Source organism: Vipera berus, assembly GCF_964194415.1.
Source record: "Vipera berus genome assembly, chromosome: 1".
NCBI classification, from domain to species: domain Eukaryota; kingdom Metazoa; phylum Chordata; class Lepidosauria; order Squamata; family Viperidae; genus Vipera; species Vipera berus.
Window position 1 is genome coordinate 345,215,376 of NC_138202.1, and position 20,987 is coordinate 345,236,362.

At 41.6% G+C, this 20,987-nt stretch overlaps 1 protein-coding gene across 1 annotated transcript; it reads left to right on the forward strand.

The window, feature by feature from the left end:
- The first annotated feature begins 6,141 nt into the window (after positions 1-6,141).
- On the forward strand, positions 6,142-19,005 carry LOC308659492 (putative methyltransferase). The gene is made up of 6 exons (XM_081313130.1): positions 6,142-6,309; positions 11,119-11,276; positions 12,326-12,539; positions 13,340-13,440; positions 15,104-15,241; positions 17,486-19,005. The coding sequence occupies exons 1-6, from the start codon at positions 6,199-6,201 to the stop codon at positions 17,580-17,582; spliced, it is 819 nt and encodes a 272-aa protein (XP_081169256.1). The 5' UTR covers positions 6,142-6,198; the 3' UTR covers positions 17,583-19,005.
- The last annotated feature ends 1,982 nt before the right edge of the window (positions 19,006-20,987 follow it).

Genomic DNA, 20,987 nt, shown 5'->3' on the forward strand with positions numbered 1-20,987 from the left:
AAGTAATGGGGGGGGAGGGCGCCTTCTTTGAGATCATACAAGGAAATTCTGTCTCTGGAGTCATCTGGGTCATGGTCGTTCCAAAGGTGCTTTTTCAAGAGGCAACTGGATTTTCTTTGCTTGTCTTCGCATCCAAGAGGCTTCTTCTTCTTCTGACTGAATGGTAGGGAATGGAAGGATTTATATTCCTTGCAGCCATCTGGTCGTTAGCACTCTTTCTGAGTTGTTGAGGTTTACCTGTGCCCTCCTTCCATTCTCCACCATTCAGCTTGAACTGAAGAAGCTTCTTGGATGAGGAGGGAAACGTCTTCAAGGAAAAACAAAGAAAGTCCAATTGCCTCTAGAAAAAGCATCTTTAGGAAATCCTATCCTTTTTTGAGCAGTGAGGGGGTTTAAATATTGGACATACATAATTTCTAACTTCAGAGGAAAGATTCCCCCCCCCTTACTGCAACAAGCATGAGTCACTCTGTTTCCAACTATTCCCCTGATCCTTAAGTAGCTCATGTCTTTTCTTTACTCCTACATAAATGGCAACAAGACAAGGAGCTGAAATTCCCTGCAAGCACAAGAAGCAGAAAATTCAGCTTGAAGTTTCTTTCATCCTCCTTTTATGAACCGTATCTTTATTACAGCCAAGATGTCAAATAATGAAAATAATAATTCAAGAACTGACAGGAAAAATAGCTAGAAGAAACAGTGAGACATTCTGCTCTGCGGTGTGGAAGGAGTTTAAAAATCTACAATACATTCAACTTGCTGGATAATTGGCTTTTTCGGGTTAGGACGCTGAGCTTGTCGATCAGAAGGTCGGCAGTTTGGCGGGTCGAATCCCGAGTGCCGCGTAGCAGAGTGAGCGCCTGTTACTCGTCCCAGCTTCTGCCAACCTAGCAGTTCGAAAGCACGTAAAAATGCAAGTAGAAAAATAGGGACCACTCCGGTGGGAAGGTAACAGCGTTCCGTGCGCCTTTGGCGTCCAGTCATGCCGGCCACATGACCACGGAGACGTCCTCAGACAAGCGCTGGCTCTTCGGCTTTGAAACGGAGATGAGCACCGGCCCCTAGAGTCGGAAACGACTAGCACGCATGTGCGGGGGAACCTTTACCTTTACCTTTTTATGAATTCTAAAGGTGGAGACCTCGCATTTTATAATACAGGCAGTCGTCAACTTACTACTGCAATTGGGACCAGAATTTCTGTTGCTAAGCAAAGCAGTTGTTAAGTGAATTGCACCCAATTTTATGACCTGCAGGTGAAAAAAAACTGGTAATGGAGCATCAGCTGAACATGATCCAGAGCACTGATGTAGCAGCAAAAATGATGCATGCAATCCTGGATGAGATTAACAAGGCTTTCAGCTGATTTATGTTCATAGTTCCCATGTACTTTTTGTTGGCTAGGTTGCACTTGGGAATATGGGGTCCAGTCTGGGTAATGCAATTTCAAAAGGATGTGGAGAAACTGGAACACAGCCATAGGACAGCAACCACAATAAGAAGGCATTTAAAACCAAGCCTGTGAGGAACAGTTAAAGAAACAACAGATACTGGGTTTGCAAAAGAGAAGACTAAATAAAGGGAGATGCAATAATGTTTGGCAAATATTTTTTTTCCTGTGCTGTTCAAAAAGTGTTAAACTGTTTTAACTATCATGCTATTCAGGGATTAACGTACAATAGCTCATATTAGTATTTTTTCAAGTGTGGTCCGAGAACACCTGAGTTCCCCCGAAGACCACGAAATCAAAATCTTTTGCTAGATATTGAAGGTATGTGCACAAATTTGAAACAGGTAGACGAGACAGGAAATAACACTAGATGAGCTAATATTAATTTACTGTGAAGCTATATTAACAGAACCTTCCAAGTCTGAAAGTACAATTAATAATTATAATTATAATTATTATAATAATAATAATAAGTTGGAAGGGATCTTGGAGGTCATCTAGTCCAACCCCCTGCTCAGGCAGGAAACCTTATACCATTTCAGGCAAATGGCTGTCCAGTCTCTTCTTAAAAACCTCCAGTGTTGGAGCATTCACCACCTCTGGAGGCAGGTTGTTCCACTGGTTAATTGTTCTAACTGTCAGGAAGTTTCTCCTTAGTTCTAGGTTGCTTCTCTCCTTGATTAGTTTCCATCCATTGCTTCTTGTCCTGCTTTCAGGTGCTTTGGAGAACAGCCTGGCTCCCTCTTCTTTGTGGCAGCCCCTGAGATATTGGAACACGGCTATCATGTCACCCCTCACCCTTCTCTTCGTTAAACTACACATACCCAATTCCAGCAACCGTTCCCTATATGTTTTAGCCTCCAGCCCCCTAATCATCTTGGTTGCTCTTCTCTGTACCCTTTCTAGAGTCTCGACATCTTTTTTACATCATGGTGACCAAAACTGGATGCAGTATTCCAGGTGTGGCCTTACCAAAGCATTGTAAAGTGGTATTAGTACTTCACGTGATGTTGATTCTATCCCTCTGTTAATGCAGCCTAGCACTGTGTTGGCTTTTTTGGCAGCTGCAGCACACTGCTGGCTCATATTGAAGTGATTGTCTACTAGGACTCCGAGATCCCTCTCACAGTTACTACTATCGAGCAAGGTACCACCTATACTATACCTGTGCATTTGATTTTTCCTGCCTAAATGTAGAACCTTACTTTTTTCACCATTGAATTTCATTTTGTTAGATAGCGCCCAGTGTTCGAGTCTGTCCAGATCCTCCTGTATTTTAAGCCTATCTTCTGGAGTATTGGCTATTACTGCCAGCTTGGTGTCGTCTGCAAATTCTCTGCTGTCTCCTCTACAGCCTGAGAAACTAGGGCAGGAGTAGGCAACCTTGGCTCTTTTGTGACTCGTGGACTTCAACTCCCAGAATTCCTGAGCCAGCTATGCTATGTGCAAAGGAGCCGTTCCGGAAATTCCGTCCCGTTTTTTCTACCTTGCCGTGTGCGTGTGTATTGAAAGAGCGGAGGTGGGCAGAGGCAACGTCAGCCTCCCTCCTGTATATCTCTGTCACAAGTTGAAAGTTCCTCCATCGCTAGGAAATGGCCTCTCGCCTGTCTGAGGATAAAGATCATGTTGCTTTCTATCAGAAATACAGGTTCTCACTGGCTCAGGAATTCTGGGAGTTGAAGTCCACGAGTCATAAAAGAGCCAAGGTTGCCTACCCCTGGACTAGGGAAAGTGCCTTCTGAGCTTCTTGCTCTGCCTACTATTCAGCTGCAGACTATGCAGTCTCTTATCGATTGGTCCCTTGGTAGCATCTCTGGGCCCAGTCTTCCAAGGACATCCCCGTGCACTATTACACATCTTTATGTTATTATCTAATGGGATCGATGTTATTTTTACACGATTTAATATTATTCTACGAATTTTAATACAATAAATATTGATAAATACAAGCCACACAAACAAAATATTATTAAAAGTGAAAGGTGTCCTAACAGCAAAAAAAATTAAGAAACACTGGTTTACACAGAACTAATCATGTAGTCTGCATAATATGGTGGACCAGCGTATTTGGCAAGGTTAAGTTGTACAGACTGGAATTCTGAGTTGGAATGCTTTTGAGTGTGGGAATGTTATTAATCAAGTAAAGGTATTTGCATAGTTTGTAACCTTTGGTTGAAATATGTTAATATGACCACTGAAGTATATACATGATATTGCTTTTTAATATTGGTTTAAAGGGATGCACGCTCCCATGAGTAATTCATGGCAATATACACTTTTGAAAAGAAACATAAATATACAAGATATAATATCCCCATCATCCCCGTGGGATTGGGTCAACTCTCCAGTCCCATTTTCCAACATCAAAATGCACAGCTGCTATAAGCTTGCCTATTCATCTATTTTAAAAGTACAATTTTCATGTGAAAATTTCATTTCACGTAAAAAATTTACATCTTCACAGGCTATGTGTTCTGAATTAGAAAAAAACAATTGGTAGCCACACTTGTTGACCGCAAGGCAACTGCATGAATCCTAAGTTTTTAAATAGGTTTACAGCTTTTCACTTTCTTCAAACCTAACAGCAAAAGGAACCAATAAGTTGTTTCTTTGTGCAGTAATGTTGTGATTCTCATCTTTTGCTGCCTCCAAAGTTATAATTTCTGCTTCCTCCCAGATCAAGGACTGAGCGTTTTTTCTGTAAGGAAGGCAGACACTGGACCGCAGAGTAACCAGCTATATTGTGATTCCAGCAACAGTTAATTATCTCAACCTGCACTGAGTACCGTAATACTATAGGTTATCTAATCAATACTTAGAAAAGCTGGTTTCCATGGAAAGCAGAAATAATTACAGTTCAGCTCAGTCTAAAAAAGGAGAGGATGGAAGCAAGAAAACAAGCAAGCAAAAACCATTTTTAAAAGACCAGAGTGCAATCTTGCAGATTTGTGTTTTAAAATGAGAGCCCTACTGAGTTCAGTAGATCTTATTCTGGAGTTACAAACTAATAGTAAGGACAGAAGTAGCCTATTTGTTATAAACTCTGTCTCCATTTCATCAGATGCAAAACTGACATGGCACAATGACTCAGCATTTGAAATCCATCCAGGCCTTGTTTGCTCAAGACAATAACGCTTTTGATAACTGTTTCACATATTGAGCACTAGCAAGGAGTTTCTACAACAAGGAATGTATTAACCTGAAGCAGGATTTTTAACAAAGAAAGATCTTCCAGAACTAGATAGTGCTACTGTAGGACAAAAAAAATCTTTTAGGACTTTCACAATGTACGTATTATAGAACAAGTAATATCCAAGCATTAGGTGCAAACAATTGTCAATGCACGCAAAACAACGAACAATCAAGACTAAGACATGTTCAATGTATATAAAAATATAATTCAACATTACTGGAGGAAGAAGCCACCAATTTATTAATAAAATTCCATTCTATAATCCCTTAATGTAGCTTAGAATGACTGAACACTTCTATATTTTAACCCATTTGTCGCTATTTTGTGTCTGCCTATTTAAACTTACCTTTTGTTTTCCTTTTTTTAAACAAACCTTTCCATCTAGCGAGAGTGATCTTTCTCTCGAAGGAGAGTGTGTGATTTTCTTTGTCAAAGGCCACCACATCCAGGATCGCGAAGGGATGCGCTATAGAGGTTATTTCATTTTTGTCATCATTGCCCTTATTATAGAATCATAGGTGGCAAGAAAACTTGGAGATCGTCTAGATCAGGGGTAGGCAACCTCGGCTCTTTTATGACTCATGGACTTCAACTCCCAGAATTCCTGAGTCAGCTATGCTGACTCAGGAATTCTGGGAGTTGAAGTCCATGAGTCATAAAAGAGCCGAGGTTGCCTACCCCTGGTCTAGATTCTAGAACAAGGATGGAGAACTATGCTCCTTTTATGACTTGTGCCTCAGGAATTCTGGGATTTGAAGTCCACAAGTCATAAAAGAGCCATAGTTCCCCACCTCTGATCTGGAAGATGGAATAAGAGAGCTGAAGGGACCTTGGAAGTCTTCTATCCAACCCTACACCAATTGCAGGAGAGCCTAGCATTCTGGATAAATGGCTGTTCAGTACTTTCTTGAAAGTCCAACTAGTCCAATCCCTGCTGAGAACAGGAATCTAAGAGATTGCTTTTGTCCTAGCACAATCTAATTCTGGAAGATCTTTGTTAAAAAGCCTGCTTCAGGTTAATACAAATGAATGTTAGCTAACAACCTGAAGCAGGAGTTTTAACAAAGATCTTCCAGAACTAGATTGTGCTAGGACAAAAGCAGTCTTTAGAGCTTTCACAGGATATTTATTAACGCATAAGAATTAATCAGAATTAGAATTAACCTCCAATGATGGAGCAGTTATAACACCAGAATTCTGGGAGTTGTAGTTCACACAGCTTAAAATTTCTGAGGTTGAGAAATTCAGTTTTAAGGAATAATTTCCCGATTATAAGAACGATTTTTTTTTTCAAACTTGGATCTCTTTCTGAAAAGCTTCCACCCATTGGTTCTTTTCCCCCTTCCGGAGAACCAATCACGTTTGGGAATACGATACTAAAATATTCCCTAAAGCGGCGCCTCGGTTTATGCGCAAAGGAGCCGTTCTGCAAATTCCGTCCCGTTTTTTCCACCTAGCCGTGTGCGTGTGTATTGAAAAGGCGGAGGTGGGCAGAGGCGACGTCAGCCTCCCTCCTGTATATCTCTGTCAAAGTTGAAAGTTCCTCCATCGCTAGGAAATGGCCTCTCGCCTGTTTGAGGGTAAAGATCATGCTGCTTTCTATCAGAAATACAGGTTCTCGCTTCAGGAGAATTTGCAAGCAGTCGTCCTCGCGTTCCTAGAGAAAAAGGTAAAGGATGGGAGAGCGGATTGCGTGGGAACATTGAGAGATGCAGTCGCAGGTGAAAATGGTCCACTGAATCCAACTGCAGCAGGGAAAATCCCTTCTCCAGTATGAACAGCTCCTGTCTGTCAGGGTGGAGAAACCCCCCCCCCCAATTAAAAGAAGAACATTTAGCACTTAGAAACATGAGGACTAGAATCTTTGTATTTCAGAGAAGAGATATAGTTGCTCTTTGCATGCCAAATTGCATCACTCTAATAGAGTTGACATTCTGAAGTGATGAAGTGATAATCGGACCAATGTTTGATTTGGAACAAAACAGTTTTGCTAGTGAAAGGCTAGGACTCTGAGGCAGAATAATTGCTATATTTATATTTCATTTATACAGTCTGTATTCTCAGTTTTTGCACAAAAAATTGGGACACGCTTTCAAACATCTGGCAGCTTTCCGTGCCCCCGAACAATTGAACATGTAAGATTTTAAAATATATATTGCAGGCATACCAAGTTTTCAACATTTCTGACAAAATCCTAACGTTTTTTTACATCATTCTTTTACTCTCTGGATAGAAAATTTGGTGGATTAGTAATCCAGATACCAAATGTTTTGTTATTCCCCCAAAAGAAATAAAAGTAAAACATTTAACTGAAATAAGCAAGAAAAAAAGCAAAACGTGGAGAGAACCATTTCATATATTTCAAACGTATGCAAATCTAATAAAATGAAAAAGGATGCCTATTAAATTTTTTTTAAAAAAAGCTGAATGGGGGAAACGATAGATCAATAGATTGATGGATAGATAAATAGACCATTGTGGGAACAAAATGCTAGATTAGCAAATTTGGAGGTGCAGAGTCACAAGAAAACAGAGCCAGGGATAGGCAACCTGGCTCAGGAATTCTGGGAGTTGAAGTCCACGAGTCATAAAAGAGCCAAAGTTGCCTACCCATGGCCGAGGCCATAGAATCGTAGGAATGGAAGAGATCTTGGAGATCTTCTAATAGTCCAATGCCCTGCTCAAGACAGGAGTCCTTATTATACCATCCCAGATAAATGGCTGCCAGTCTTTTCTTTAAAACCTCCAGTGATGGATCATCTGTGGGGGTGCAATGGTTAGAATGCAGTACTACAAGCTAACTGACTGCTCGCTCCAGGAATTCGATTTTGAGCAGCTCAAGGTTGACTCAGCCTTCCATCCTTCTGAGGTTGGTAAAACGAGGACCCAGATTGTTGGAGGCAAGATGCTGATTCTCTAAACCGCTTAGAGAGGGCTGTAAAGCACTGTGAAGTGGTATATAGCGGTATAAAAGTCTAACTGCTATTGCTATCCACAATTCTGGGAGACAAGTTGTTCCATTTTTTAAATCATTCTCACTGTCAGAGATTCTTACTTACTTCCAGGTTGGATCTCCCCCTGATGAGTTTCTACCCATTGCTTCTTGTGCTGCTCTCAGATGCTCTGGAGAATAAATCAGTGCCCTCTACTCTGTGGCAGCCCTTCAGATATTGAAAGACTGCTATCATGTCTTCTCTTCGTTAGGCTAAAAACATACCAAGCTCCCTTAAATGTTTATCGTATGATTTAGCCTCCTGACCTCTTATCATCTTTTGTTGCTCTTCTCTGCACTCTTTCCAAGGTCTGAGCATCTTTTTTTGTACTGCGGTAACCAGAACTGGATGCCAGATATGGCCCCATTAGCCAGTATAGAGGGCTGCTATCATTTCCACTTATTGTGATGCTATCCCTCTGTTGATGCTGCCTACGATTCTGTTGGCTTTTTTGGCAGCTGCAACACACATAATAATAATAATAATAATAATAATAATAATAATAATAATAATAATAATAATAATAATAATAATAATAATAAAAGTTGGAAGGGACCTTGGAGGTCATCTAGTCCAACCCCCTGCTCAGGCAGGAAACCTTATACCATTTCAGGCAAATGGCTGGCCAGTCTCTTCTTAAAAACCTCCAGTGTTGGAGCATTCACCACCTCTGGAGGCAGGTTGTTCCACTGGTTAATTGTTCTAACTGTCAGGAAGTTTCTCCTTAGTTCTAGGTTGCTTCTCTCCTTGACTAGTTTCCATCCGTTGCTTCTTGTCCTGCTTTCAGGTGCTTTGGAGAATAGCTTGACTCCCTCTTCTTTGTGGTAGCCCCTGAGATATTGGAACACTGCTATCATGTCACCCCTCACCCTTCTCTTCATTAAACTACACATACCCAATTCCAGCAACCGTTCCCTATATGTTTTAGCCTCCAGCCCCCTAATCATCTTTGTTGCTCTTCTCTGTACCCTTTCTAGAGTCTCGACATCTTTTTTACATCGTGGTGACCAAAACTGGATGCAGTATTCCAGGTGTGGCCTTACCAAAGCATTGTAAAGTGGTATTAGTACTTCACTTGATCTTGATTCTATCCCTCTGAATGCAGCCTAGCACTGTGTTGGCTTTTTTGGCAGCTGCAGCACACTGCTGGCTCATATTGAAGTGATTGTCTACTAAGACTCCGAGATCCCTCTCACAGTTACTACTATTGAGCAAGGTACCACCTATACTATACCTATGCATTTGATTTTTGCTGCCTAAGTGTAGAACCTTACTTTTTTCACCATTGAATTTCATTTTGTTAGATAGTGCCCAGTGTTCGAGTCTGTCCAGATCCTTCTGTATCTTAAGCCTATCTTCTGGAGTTTTGGCTATTCCTGCCAGCTTGGTGACGTCTGCAAATTTGATGAGTTCCCCATCTATCCCCTCATCCAAATCATTAATGAAGATATTGAAGAGCACTGGGCCCAGAACAGAGCCCTGGGGCACCCCACTACACACTTCCTTCCATGTAGATGCGGTTCCATTGAGGACCACACGCTGAGTACAGCCTGTCAGCCAGCTACGAATCCATCTGGTGGTAATGCTATCTAACCCACATTTTTCTATCCTATCAAGTAGTAGGTTGTGATCTACTTTATCGAATGCCTTACTGAAGTCCAAGTAAATTATATCTACAGCATTCCTCTGGTCCACTAGTTTTGTCACTTGGTCAAAGAATGTAATAAGATTTGTCTGGCATGATCTGTTTTTGACAAACCCATGTTGACTTTTAGTGATGACTTTGTTTGCATCAAGGTGTTCGCTGATTTGTTGTTTATCTTTTCCAGAATCTTCCCAGGTATTGAGGTCAGGCTGATAGGTCTGTAGTTTCCTGGATCTATTTTTTTTCCCTTTTTTGAAGATGGGAACTACATCAGCTCTCTTCCAGTCCTCTGGTAGTTCCCCAGTGCTCCAGGATCTTTGAAAAATATAGTTCAGTGGTTCTGAGATCACGTCTGCCAGTTCCTTGAGAACCTTGGGGTGTAATCCATCTGGTCCTGGTGATTTGAACTCGTCTAGGCTGGACAGGTGCTCACTTACCATTTTCTTGCCTATCTTAACTTGCATTTCTACATACTTAAGTGGTGAGCCAACTCTCTCTCACAGGCATTTCTATTGAGCCAGGTGCTGTTTATCCTCTACTTATGCATTTCGGGGTTTTTTTTTTCCTGCCTAAGTCAGGGTCTTAATTTTTTTCATCACTGAATGGCTTCTTGTTGGATAGGACCCAATGCTCAAGTCTGAATTTGGAATCTCTCTTTCAAAAGGTTAGCAATTTCCCCCCAACTTGGTTACCTGAAAATTTGATGAGTGTCCCATCGATGCTCTCATCTGGGCCATTTGTGAAGTGATTGAAGAGCCCTTAAGCCCAAAACGGAACCTTGATGTATCTCACTGCACGCTTCCTTCCGTGTAGATGTGTTTCCATTGAGAATCACACGTTGAATCCATCTGGTGGTGTTATTGTTTATTTCATAAGCGTTTTTCAACCTTAGCAGCTTTAAGATGTACGGATTCCAACCCCCAGAATTCCACAGGCTATCATGGAGAATTCTGGGAGTTGGAGTCACTATCTTAAAGTTGCTGAGGTTAAGAAAGACCGGCCTAGAGGGAGGGGGAATCAGCGACCTGAGAATAAAAACACAAGTGGGCATTTATGGTACAAAATGTTTTTTTTTGGGGGGGGGGCTGGATGAAGAATAGGGTCCATGTTTCTATGTATTTTTGTTTAATTTGTCTTAATACGCTATGGATTCTTTTCTCAAATTTAGTCCAAGATTGGATAACACATGACCATAAGCACTTGATAACCTCTTACCTGTATCTCTCAGCCACTTGCAAAATTTCTGCTTTTTAGTCAGTTCCATGTGTACAGATGAGTGACTGCCTAACATTTTTATTTCCTGAAAAAAAATCTCTTGAGATCACGATACCACAAAGGTGTTTTTAGAAACAAAAAGGCACCAGAGATAAATCTTTTATCTTTCGGAGGTGCTACAAATCATCAAGACAGGGAACCCAGGCAAGTTTTGCATTTCCGTGACATCAAAGGTAGTTTGCAAATGGCAAGAAGACATATATAAATTAGGTAGTAACAATTAGTTTAGAACCTATAGTTGAAAAGAACCCTTCTTTTCTGAAATATTGGAGAAGATAGCGCTATAAATCAGTGGTCACCTACCTTTCCGGCTTGGTGGTCTGGCGACTGGGGATGATTTTGTGTGAGCGCTCACAGCTCCATTGCCGGCCACTTGCACAAATGGAGCTTCATGTGTGAGCACCTGCTGCTTGTGCAAGCGGAGCTGTGCATGTGCCTGTGCTCTTGCCCGCTGCTAGTGCAGCTCAGTTCCACGGCCCTGTAGTGGGCTGTTGCCCGAGGGTTGGGGACCCCTGCTATAAATCATTCTGTGACTTTGACATTCATTGTTCTTTTTCCTCCAAAGGTGAATTGCTTCCAGCTGGGAGTGGATGTGGGATGTGGTTCAGGTCAAAATACTCTCCTGCTGGCCAAGTATTTTGAGAAGGTGGTTGGAACAGACGTAAGTGAAGCTCAGATTGAGGAAGCGAAGCGAGCAGCACATCCTTCCAATGTCTCATATTTGTAAGTAAACACTCAGAGCCCTAAGCCTCTTCCTTAAAATAAGCTCACTAATGATGAGCAAAGATTTTTGTGGCAAATAATCAGACATGGATCAGTCAAAATTGTCCAAATATGTTTGATTGTTCTTTGGCCTTTTTTTATACCCAGAGAAATCCCTATTTGTTTAAAACATTTATATAGCCACCCATATTGTAGCCAACTCTGAGCAGTTCCTAATCAAAAGTTAAAACAACATATAAAGGTACATTAAAACTGTAAAACTAAAACAGATTAAAATATTAAGATTATCGAATGAAGGCAAATATAGGTGTCCGAGGATAACGTTACAGGATCCAATCTGAGCCGGTCACCTGGACCAGAGCTTTATTCTTCCAAGCTTTCAGACTCCTGCTGGAGCCCATCCTCAGGGACTTTCTCTCTCTCTCTCCAGAATGTGTCAGGTGTTATCCCTTGCCCTCTGAATGATGGTGGATTTTTTTGCTCCAGTCTTGTACTTTCATTGGAAAATGGTGGAGCGACTAAAAAGAAGAATTTGAACCTCCAAATTTTCAAATCCACCCCCTTCAAAGCTCAGGATACATAGATCAAATATTGTCCTTTAAGTACAGGTTTTGCATGGTCAAGACAAGGTGGTTGGCTCCTTAGATTGGTAAGCAAGTTGAAGCAGAGAGCAAAACTTTGGGGGGAAAAGTGCAGTCAAAGTTTCACCAGGAGATGGTATAGCCGTGGGGGCGCAGTGGTTAGAATGCAGTACTGCAGGCTACTTCTGCTGACTGCTGGCTGCCTGCAGTTTGGCAGTTCAATTCTCACTGGCTCAAGGTTGACTCAGCCTTCCATCCTTCCGAGGCGGGTAAAATGAGACTCCACATCGTTGGGGGCAAGTTGCTGACTCTGTAAGCTGCTTAGAGAGGGTTGTAAAGCACTGTGAAGTGATATATAAATCTAAGTGCTATTGCTATTGCTATTGCTATAGAAGGCAGATGCAATTAACTGTTTGCTGGCAGAGAATGAGTACTAAATAATGATCCCTTTGCTGTTCTCTCCCATAGTGCATGTCCTGCAGAGGAGTTGCCATTTGAGGATAACTCTGTGGATCTCATCACAGCCTTCAGCGCTGTGCACTGGTTTGATATCCCCAGTTTCATAAAAGAAATGGACCGGATTCTCAAACCATCTGGCTGTTTTATCTTGTCTTCCAACACCCTTGATATGCAGTGGCACTATGCAGATCAATCAGAGAAGCTGACGGAGATCTTCCATGAGGTAAGCCCTCTGCAAGCACCCAGATGGGTGATATTGCTCTTGCTACATGTACACATGTAGTCCTTAACTTACAATCATTCATTTTGCAACCATTCAAAATTACAGCTACAATGAAGACAGTGACTTACAACCAGTCCTTGCACTTACAACAGTTGCAGCATCCCAGGGTAGTGTGATTGCCATTTGCAATCTTCCCAACCAGCTTCTAACGAGCAAAGTCAATAAGGAAACCAGATTCACTTAACAACCGTGTTATTAACTTAACTGCACTGATTCACTTGACAACTGTAGCAAGAAAGATAGTAAAACAGAAAACTCACTTAACAACTACCTTGTTTAGCAACATAAATTTTGGGCTCAGTTGTGATCATAAGTCAAGAACTATTCCATTATTCATTAATGGTTGAATCCTCTTAACCCTATAATTAAATGACCTCTGCAAAATCTGCAGGAATCTGAAGATGGCAACAGAGAGGTAACATACAGGTCAGAGTCTTTGCTGCCACCTAATGGTGGTCTGTATTTTGCAACCAAAATATGGTTGTCCCCTACATTCAGAATTAGCAAGGCATCTTTCCTTTTGTCTGTTCGTCATCCCCCAATTTCATTCAGCAATATTGAATTTTGGAATTAAGAAGAGAAATTCATATGGGGAACATTCATGGATAAAGGGGCCTGCCTTGATGCTATTGCTCTGATTTATTATAGGCTAAATGCCACTATGAAAAGAGTGTGAGCAAAGCTCACCAATGTCTTATATGGAATCACTTCTACATCTTTTTCCTTTTTCTTTTTTGCAGATTCGCACCCAACTTCTTCCTTATACACATGAAAAGGTCAAATTTGTTTTGGATGACTACAAAGCAGTATTTGATGCTCTGCCCTTTCAAGATAAGGAAAAGTGAGTGGTAAAAGTGTGTGTTTCTACGACTGAAGCTAGCAAATTGTGAACTTCAGCCCATGCATAAAATTACAAGCACAAATCTTGTGTGTCAAAGTTGTAATCCCATATATATGCACCTAGTGGTTTACAGGGATATTAGAATTTGATGGTGGGTCCAGAAGCAAAGCCTCAACAATGCTCAGACAGACCATGCATTTTAAAAAGTTAATCTTTTAAAAGATTAATCTTTAATCTAAAGATTAATCTTTAATCTTTTTAAAAAATTAATAAACCACCCAGAGTCAGTGGGAGCTGGGCAGCAGAGACGTTTAATAAATGATTATAATTGGTTGCATATTCAGCCAGATATCTAGACTGGATTTGATATTTTTATCTACCTATGGAGTCCTTCCCAAATTCATCCAAAAGGAATTTGACCTTGGGAAGATTTTGTTTATTGATGATATTAAAGGTATCATCACAGGATGTAAGCTATTCCAAGGAAAGCTGTCTTTTGCAATTGACTGATGGTGATGTTTGTCAATGCCGACAGTGTTCAAGTAGTACTCTAGATGTTTTGGAACTGCACCCATCATGCCTATTATTATTGGTACTATCACTGTTTTCTTTTGCCAAAGTCATTCTATTCCTATTTGCAGGCCTTTGTATTTTGTGATTTTCTCCAGTTGTTTCTCTTCACTTCTGCTGTCTCTGGATACTGCAACATCCACTATCCAGACATTTTTGTCTTTCTCATCAACAGTTGTCTTTTATTTTTATTTTATTATTATTATTGTTGTTGTTGTTGTTGTCATTATTATTAGAAAATGACATGCCAGCCAAACAGCAAATGCACGTGCATGCCATTTCAAACTGTATAATGGTGTGCTATATTATATTCAGATATAATTATGTTTTCGGTTAGTATGCAGTATAAATTCAGGCAAACTGTGGCTTGTTCAAATGCCGTTCAAAGCTAATCATTGCTCATTGCAGTGTGTGAAGCAAGGCAATTGGCCAATGAAGGCACTGAAGGAGGGAAGAAGAAGTCCTTGATTGCTCCCAGGCCCAGGCTGGCTGTGTTCATAAACCAGCAGCAGATAAAATTCAGCTGTTTCTTTAAAACTCTAACTTTAAAAGGTGTGGACTTCAACATCCAGAATTCCCCAGCCAGTATGCCAACTGGCTGGGGAATTCCAGAAGTTGAAGTCATCACCTTTTAAAGCTGCTGAGGTTGAGAAACAGCAAGCTAGAGAAAAACTATTATATTTACCAAATAGGAAGAGAAATCCCCTCTGAAATAATTGTCTGAATTGGATCCTCCTTGCATTCCCTGATAAGAGTCCAAGAGGCCATTGAAAGTAAAGGAATGGCACTGAAAAAGTGACTTATGGCTAGCTACTCTTAGTACTACGGTCATGTGGTCATGAGGACTACTTGTATTTAAATCTCATTCTGCAGTTGGTTACAACAGGCAATGCTATTGCTGAAAAGTGAAGCCATTTCTATTCAATGGGACCTTGTTTTAAATAGGCAAAATGCATTTTTCCCCCAAGCACTAGCTACAGCTGCCCTTCCTTTGCACACCCCAGAAGCTTAGGATCATTTCATTAATCTAGGCTGCAGAAACCCAGGGGATAAAGTTTATGGTTCCACCCTAAAAGATTTTGCTTTTTTACAGAATCACAGATATTGTCGATAAAGTTCCCAAAACTGTCTCTGAATTACTGGGATATCTCCAGTCCTTTTCTATGTACCAGACATTTCACAAAGCCCAGCCTGAGGCAGCCAAATCTCTCATCCAGAACACTGAACAAAGGTAATATGATGACAAATAATTCAATACAAAAAGTCTAATTAGATAAGATCAAAAAAGGGATTCTTCAAATACTATTGGCTTACACTAAAACGGCAATATTCAAAATAATCAGCAAAAAAATATAGTCACAACTTAAAAGCCGATAAATTGAGCAGTGCACTCAGAATTAGTAAATTCAATTTCTTCCGACCTTCCTCCATCCAGATGTGTTGCATCTGCAACTGTCAAAATTCCCAGCAACAAAGCAGCCCTAACATATTTAGAAGGGTACGTTAGAGAAAACCAAAGACATCTCCATCAGACATCCAAATATTAACAGGGAAATAGCTGTACAGGTTTTCTACAAAAGGGAGTTCTAGGGGCTGCAAGGTGGAATTAAGTCACTTTGTGGTGAGATGGGCAGCAAGCACATTTAATAATAATAACAAATAAAATTAATATGCTTAAATTATTCTCTTGATGCGGAATGTTAGTGTGATGACCCAGGGCACAGCACCAGAGGCAATGCAGTCAGCTGGCAATTCAAACCGCCCTTTAATTGCTCCAAATTTTCCCCAAATGCTCCCACGTTTCTGGCAAGCCTCCAAACAAAGGAAGATATACACACCTTCAGCCGCCTCTGGCTGCAAGTAGTTTCACATACAGTCTGATTAGGAGATGAATTTACTCAAGGCCACGGAGATAACAAGGAGTGACACATACATCATAAACCTAACGGGTCTGTGTGAATACAAGCTTGCCTGAGAAGTTTCAAAAGAGAAACCAAAATACAGTCCGAGGTCTTTCAACATCCAAGCAATGTTGTCAGTCAGTCCAATGGTCAGTTTCCAGGTTTCCAAGCAGAGTCACAGAACAAGAGATCAGCAACAACACACAAAACTCCAAGGAATCAGCGTTTGTTCTCGACAAATGCCTCTCCCCACAGCGTCTCCTTAAATCTCAGTCTCCAGGTGTGCCTTGTGGAGAGGGGCGGGACGCTCTCCTCCCGAGTAGTTGAGCCTGCCTGCATTGTTCCCTCCTTCTCTCCACTCTCCATGCTCTAGGATCAGGTGAGGGTGGCCCTTGCTCATCGCCTGAACTCTGTCCCTCCTGTCCCAATCCTGAAGGGCCCTGGCCTGCCTCGGCCTGCTCTTCCTCACATTCCCCTGAAGCCACAGACACCTCTCCCTTGACCTCCATAGGGTCCCATTCCAGCTCATTTTCCTCTGCAGATTCAGGCTCCAACGGAGGCATGACAGTTAGGAAGATCTGTGTTGAAACCTGACTGCCAGCTTCACTGGGTTAACTAACTAGCTAGGAATTACAGCCAGATGAACTAATTCTACTTTATTGTAAAGCTACATTGACGACTCTTGCAAGTCTGAAAGTACAATTCTCTCGCCGTCTCCTTCACAGCCCAAAAAATTAGGGAGGGTCCTTTACGAGCTTCTTGCCCTGCCCACTGTCCAGCTGCAGGCTATGCTGCCTCTTATCTGACTGTTCTCTAGGCAGTGTCTCTTGGTCCAGTCTTTCCCACATGCCATTACAGTGACATTATAATTTTCTAATTTTTAGTCAAAAATTGTTGAGATATCCTATACTGGCAAAAATAATTCCTTATTGGGGAATAGATACCCCAAAATAGACAAATGATGTTCCCCAGCTGTTTAATTCAAGGTGCTGGTTATGACCTACAAAGCCCTACATGGCATGGGTCCGGATTACCTACGGCAACACCTGCTGCCGGCATCAACTTCCCTCCATCCAGTGCGCTCCCACAGAGAGGGCCTCCTCAGGGTGCCTCCGATCAGAGAATGTCGATTGGTGGCCCCCAGGGGGAGGGCGTTCTCTGTGGGTGCGCCAGACCTGTGGAACCGCTTGCCGGTTGAGCTCTGGATGGCTCCCGACCTGCGCTCCTTCCGGCGTGATTTAAAAACTTATTTATTTGAACAATCTGGCCTGGTCTGATGGGTTTGGGGTTGGATTCAGTTTTAACACATTTTTAGTATTGTATTATTGGGCATAATTATTTAATTCTTTTTAATCTCTTTTTTAACTTTTGTATTTACATTTTGATATTTATTGCCCTGTACACCGCCCTGAGTCCTTCGGGAGAAGGGCGGTATAAAAATTTAATAAATAAATAAATAAATTAGCTATTGACTGGCATACATGCCAATCAGGTTCATTCTGATATAATTATTCTTATAGATTGTGTATTGCACTGGACTTTGTGTCTAATTTTTTAAAATTTCCCCTTTGTAGGATTCTGGAGACAATGGGAGTTTCTTCACGTGAAACCATGATGGAGATTTGGACTCGACAAGTTTGCATTCTGGGTAGCAAGAGCTGTAAAAAGTAATTTTGGCCTCTTAGAGGTGTCCCAGCAGGAAAAAAAAAACCAAGCCATTTCAGTGCCAAGCTTCAGTTCAATAATTACTACTTTTGAAGAACTTTCCAATAAAAGCAACATCCTGTTTATTTCTGAGAGAAGCAGAAAGCAAATGTAAAATTAAGTAACCAGGAGTAACAATTTAAAAAAATGAAAGAGCAGAAGGTGGAGTGAAAGGAACATTGGATTTTATTTGCTATTCAAATTTCTACCCATAACACTCACTGGGTAACCTTGAGCTAATTATTACTAGATTTCAATTACTAATTAAACCAAAATTTGCTAGTATATTGCTATATGAATCCAGCTATTGTGGACTGAGTATGATGTATGACTCTAGCTAATTGTGATTCCTAAGGAGTAGCTTAATGTGATGTCAAACTAGGCTTAATTTATCGAATTATACAAAAAGAGCACTCTTGCTTCATTTAATCCAGCATCTTGTTACCATCAGTCATGGTGTCTTTCTGAACAACCTGCAAAGGATGGGAGTCATTGCTCATAGGTGAAGAACACTCAAGTCTGTAACAGTTACACACACTCCTCCCCCAGGCTTGCATCTCTCTTCCCCCATAATACTTAGCATCTATATGAAAATCCTGGTAGATGTCATCAGTTGGTTTGGAGGAAGGAATCACCCATATTCTTATTAAGTTCAGTTATGCATTGCCAGGCCAGGCAGGTCGGAGATGCTGTGAAGTCTTCTGGAATTCTGGGAGTTGAAGTCCATGAGTCATAAAAGAGCCAAGGTTGCCTACCCCTGTTCTAGTCCAACTCCCTGCTGAAGCAGGAGATCCTCTTGTCATTGACGCACATGAGCAGATTGATCCCCTAGGATAGATTTGCATGCAGTTTAGTTTACTCTCCATATCCCACTGTCACCAACTGTTTATAGCGATCTGCCTCTTTGATGGGGGAAACAGAAGAAGCTTCACTGACTAAATAAGGCAAGGCTACAGAGACATATGTGGAAGACAGAGACTTCAGTGGGAAAAGTAATAAATTTAAAATACTTTTTTCCCTTTTGTTAGTCATATGATTATAGCCTAACTGGTTGGGTTGGCAATATATAAGCCATGATTTGTAATGTATTGTATCCCTTTCAATGTGTAATGATTGGCCAATGCTGTGTTCTTTCAACGGCCATAAGAGGGAGCTAGAGACATAGCTTCTCTCTGTGTTAGTTACTTTTTTTGTTGATCATTGTTGATTGTGGTTTTGCTACTGTTTGCTAAACCTGAACTGTGTTTTTTTACTTTTGGACTGGTAAGACGACTTTGTATTGGATAACTCTTGAACTGTTGATATCTTCTCTGTACCCATGTATGACCTGGACTGTTTATTCTTGACTTGTGCTACTCCTAAAAGTAAAGTTTTTTTCCTTTTTACACGCCTCAGTGTATCAGTGTGGTTGCTGTGCAAAACCTGGCTACTCTCAGTACCACTTCTTCTGTGCATTCTCCTTGTTGGCTCAGGAGATGTTCTACACAAACTCTGTCACCTTTCTCAAACAAAAAACAATGCAGAGTATATATAGTGGGCCTAAATGAGACAGTCTGAATGGGCTGGATTCAAAAGTTGTGCCACTTAAACCATGAGATCTGTTAGATTCAGTCCTCCCGATTTCAAGGGGACAAAACTATTTCAAAGTCTATCCTAAACACAGTCAAGTCTGCTTCCAACCCCTGGCTTTAGAAAGCAAACAACAGACTATTAGGCTGCCCAGCAGTGCTGAAGTGTGTTTCATGTGGAGTAAGTAAATACAATACAAGCCATCACTGTGCAGGAGCCATCTTCTTAGAGAATACAACAGGAACAGCAAAATGTATCACAGGAACAATAAAGATGAATCATAGAGTAGCAATGTGATACAGGAAAAAAATACAATAGAGATGATAGAGCTGCATGTAAGGTAAACATAACACCATAACATCTTCCACTTTTCATGTTAACCAAACAACATTGTGAAATTTTGGATGACCTTTTCCCCCTTGCTGGAGCTGGGATGAGCGCAGCTGCCACGTGATGCATCCGGCGTGTGGGCCAGTAGTTTGACACACCTCTTCTATAAGAAAAGGGAATCCACATCCAAAGAACTATGGCTTTCGTGCAAAAAAATGACAATTTTTGTGACAAGCTATAGTGATTGGTTTGATAGCTTCCTAGAAACCATTGTGTGGCATGGATGTAGGTCAAAAAGGTGGAGGAGCAGGTGACCATTGATAGGAGGATAAAGGAGGCTGGTCATCTCCTTGGGGGTTCTAGTGGCTTTATGACTTCATCCCTGCAGGCAAAAGTGTCAGTTACTGTCAGTTATCGTTATCAGAATGAAGATGCCTTCCCAGAGGTAAGCTGTTCTTCAGTGGGACTCCTGGACACTGGAGAAGATTAGAGGGGTAAGTGAGGGTGAGAGTTTGGGTTAGGTTTAGGTGAGGGTGAAGGTGAAAGGCTGAGGTTGACGGACAAGCTAAGCGGGAGGGCGAAGTTGACAGGATCAGAATCAAATTCAAAGGAAGGAAGACATGGAGGGGAAGGGGTATGGGGAATGGGAGGAAGAGAAGGTAAAAAGGGGAGAAGGAAAGGGGGAAAGGAAGATGGGGAAGGGGAGGGGGATTAATAGGTGGAGTGGGATGTGTAGGGGAGGAGGGAGAGGGGAAATAAGGGAAGGGAGGGGGATGAAGAATGAAAAGGGGAAAGCTGAGTGGGCCTGGGAGGGAAAGGGGAAACGACAGGGAGAGGAGGGAAGGTGGGCAGAAACAGGGAAGGGGGAATTATGCCTTTATGACTTCATCCAGGCAGGTCATTATCAGAGTGAGGGAGAGGGAGGATGAGGGATGGGGAGGAGGTTGATGCTGGCAAGCAATGGAGCTGGAAGAAAGTGTTTCATGTCACAGAAACCATTTCCCTCTAGGACCAAAAAGGGATCAAGCAGCATTTCCAAGCTCCAGGATGTTTTTCCCCCCCAACTTTCCAGTCTATCCAATAGAGTAGCTCTGTAATTTCCTGTTGGTCTCCTAACTATTCAAATACTAATCCGGTCCGCTCGTCCTGCGTAGTTTCTCAATTGGCACAAGCACTTTCAGCTGTCGATATCACACGCGCTCGCAAATATGTAAACTCCAAAGACACTAAATCCTTACTGGTTTCATAGCCTCTTTGCTTGTTTCCCGCGGCTTACGTTTTCTGACCGAGTCGGAAAAACCATAGAAATCCTGAAGCTCGGAATTCGTGCCTCTCTAAACGTTTTTCTGTTCAGAGGCACAGGAGCACTTCCTAGAACAGGGGCAACCTTGGCTCTTTTATGACTCGTGGACTTCAACTCCCAGAATTCCTGAGCCAGCCATGCTGGCTCAGGAATTCTGGGAGTTGAAGTCC

Excerpts from the sequence above, each read along its gene's own strand:
- LOC308659492 (XM_081313130.1), top strand. The coding sequence starts at position 6,199 with ATGGCCTCTCGCCTGTTTGAGGGTAAAGATCATGCTGCTTTCTATCAG. Across the intron at positions 11,277-12,325 it reads CCTTCCAATGTCTCATATTT|TGCATGTCCTGCAGAGGAGT; the intron begins GTAAGTAAACAC and ends TCTCTCCCATAG. Across the intron at positions 15,242-17,485 it reads ATCCAGAACACTGAACAAAG|GATTCTGGAGACAATGGGAG; the intron begins GTAATATGATGA and ends TCCCCTTTGTAG.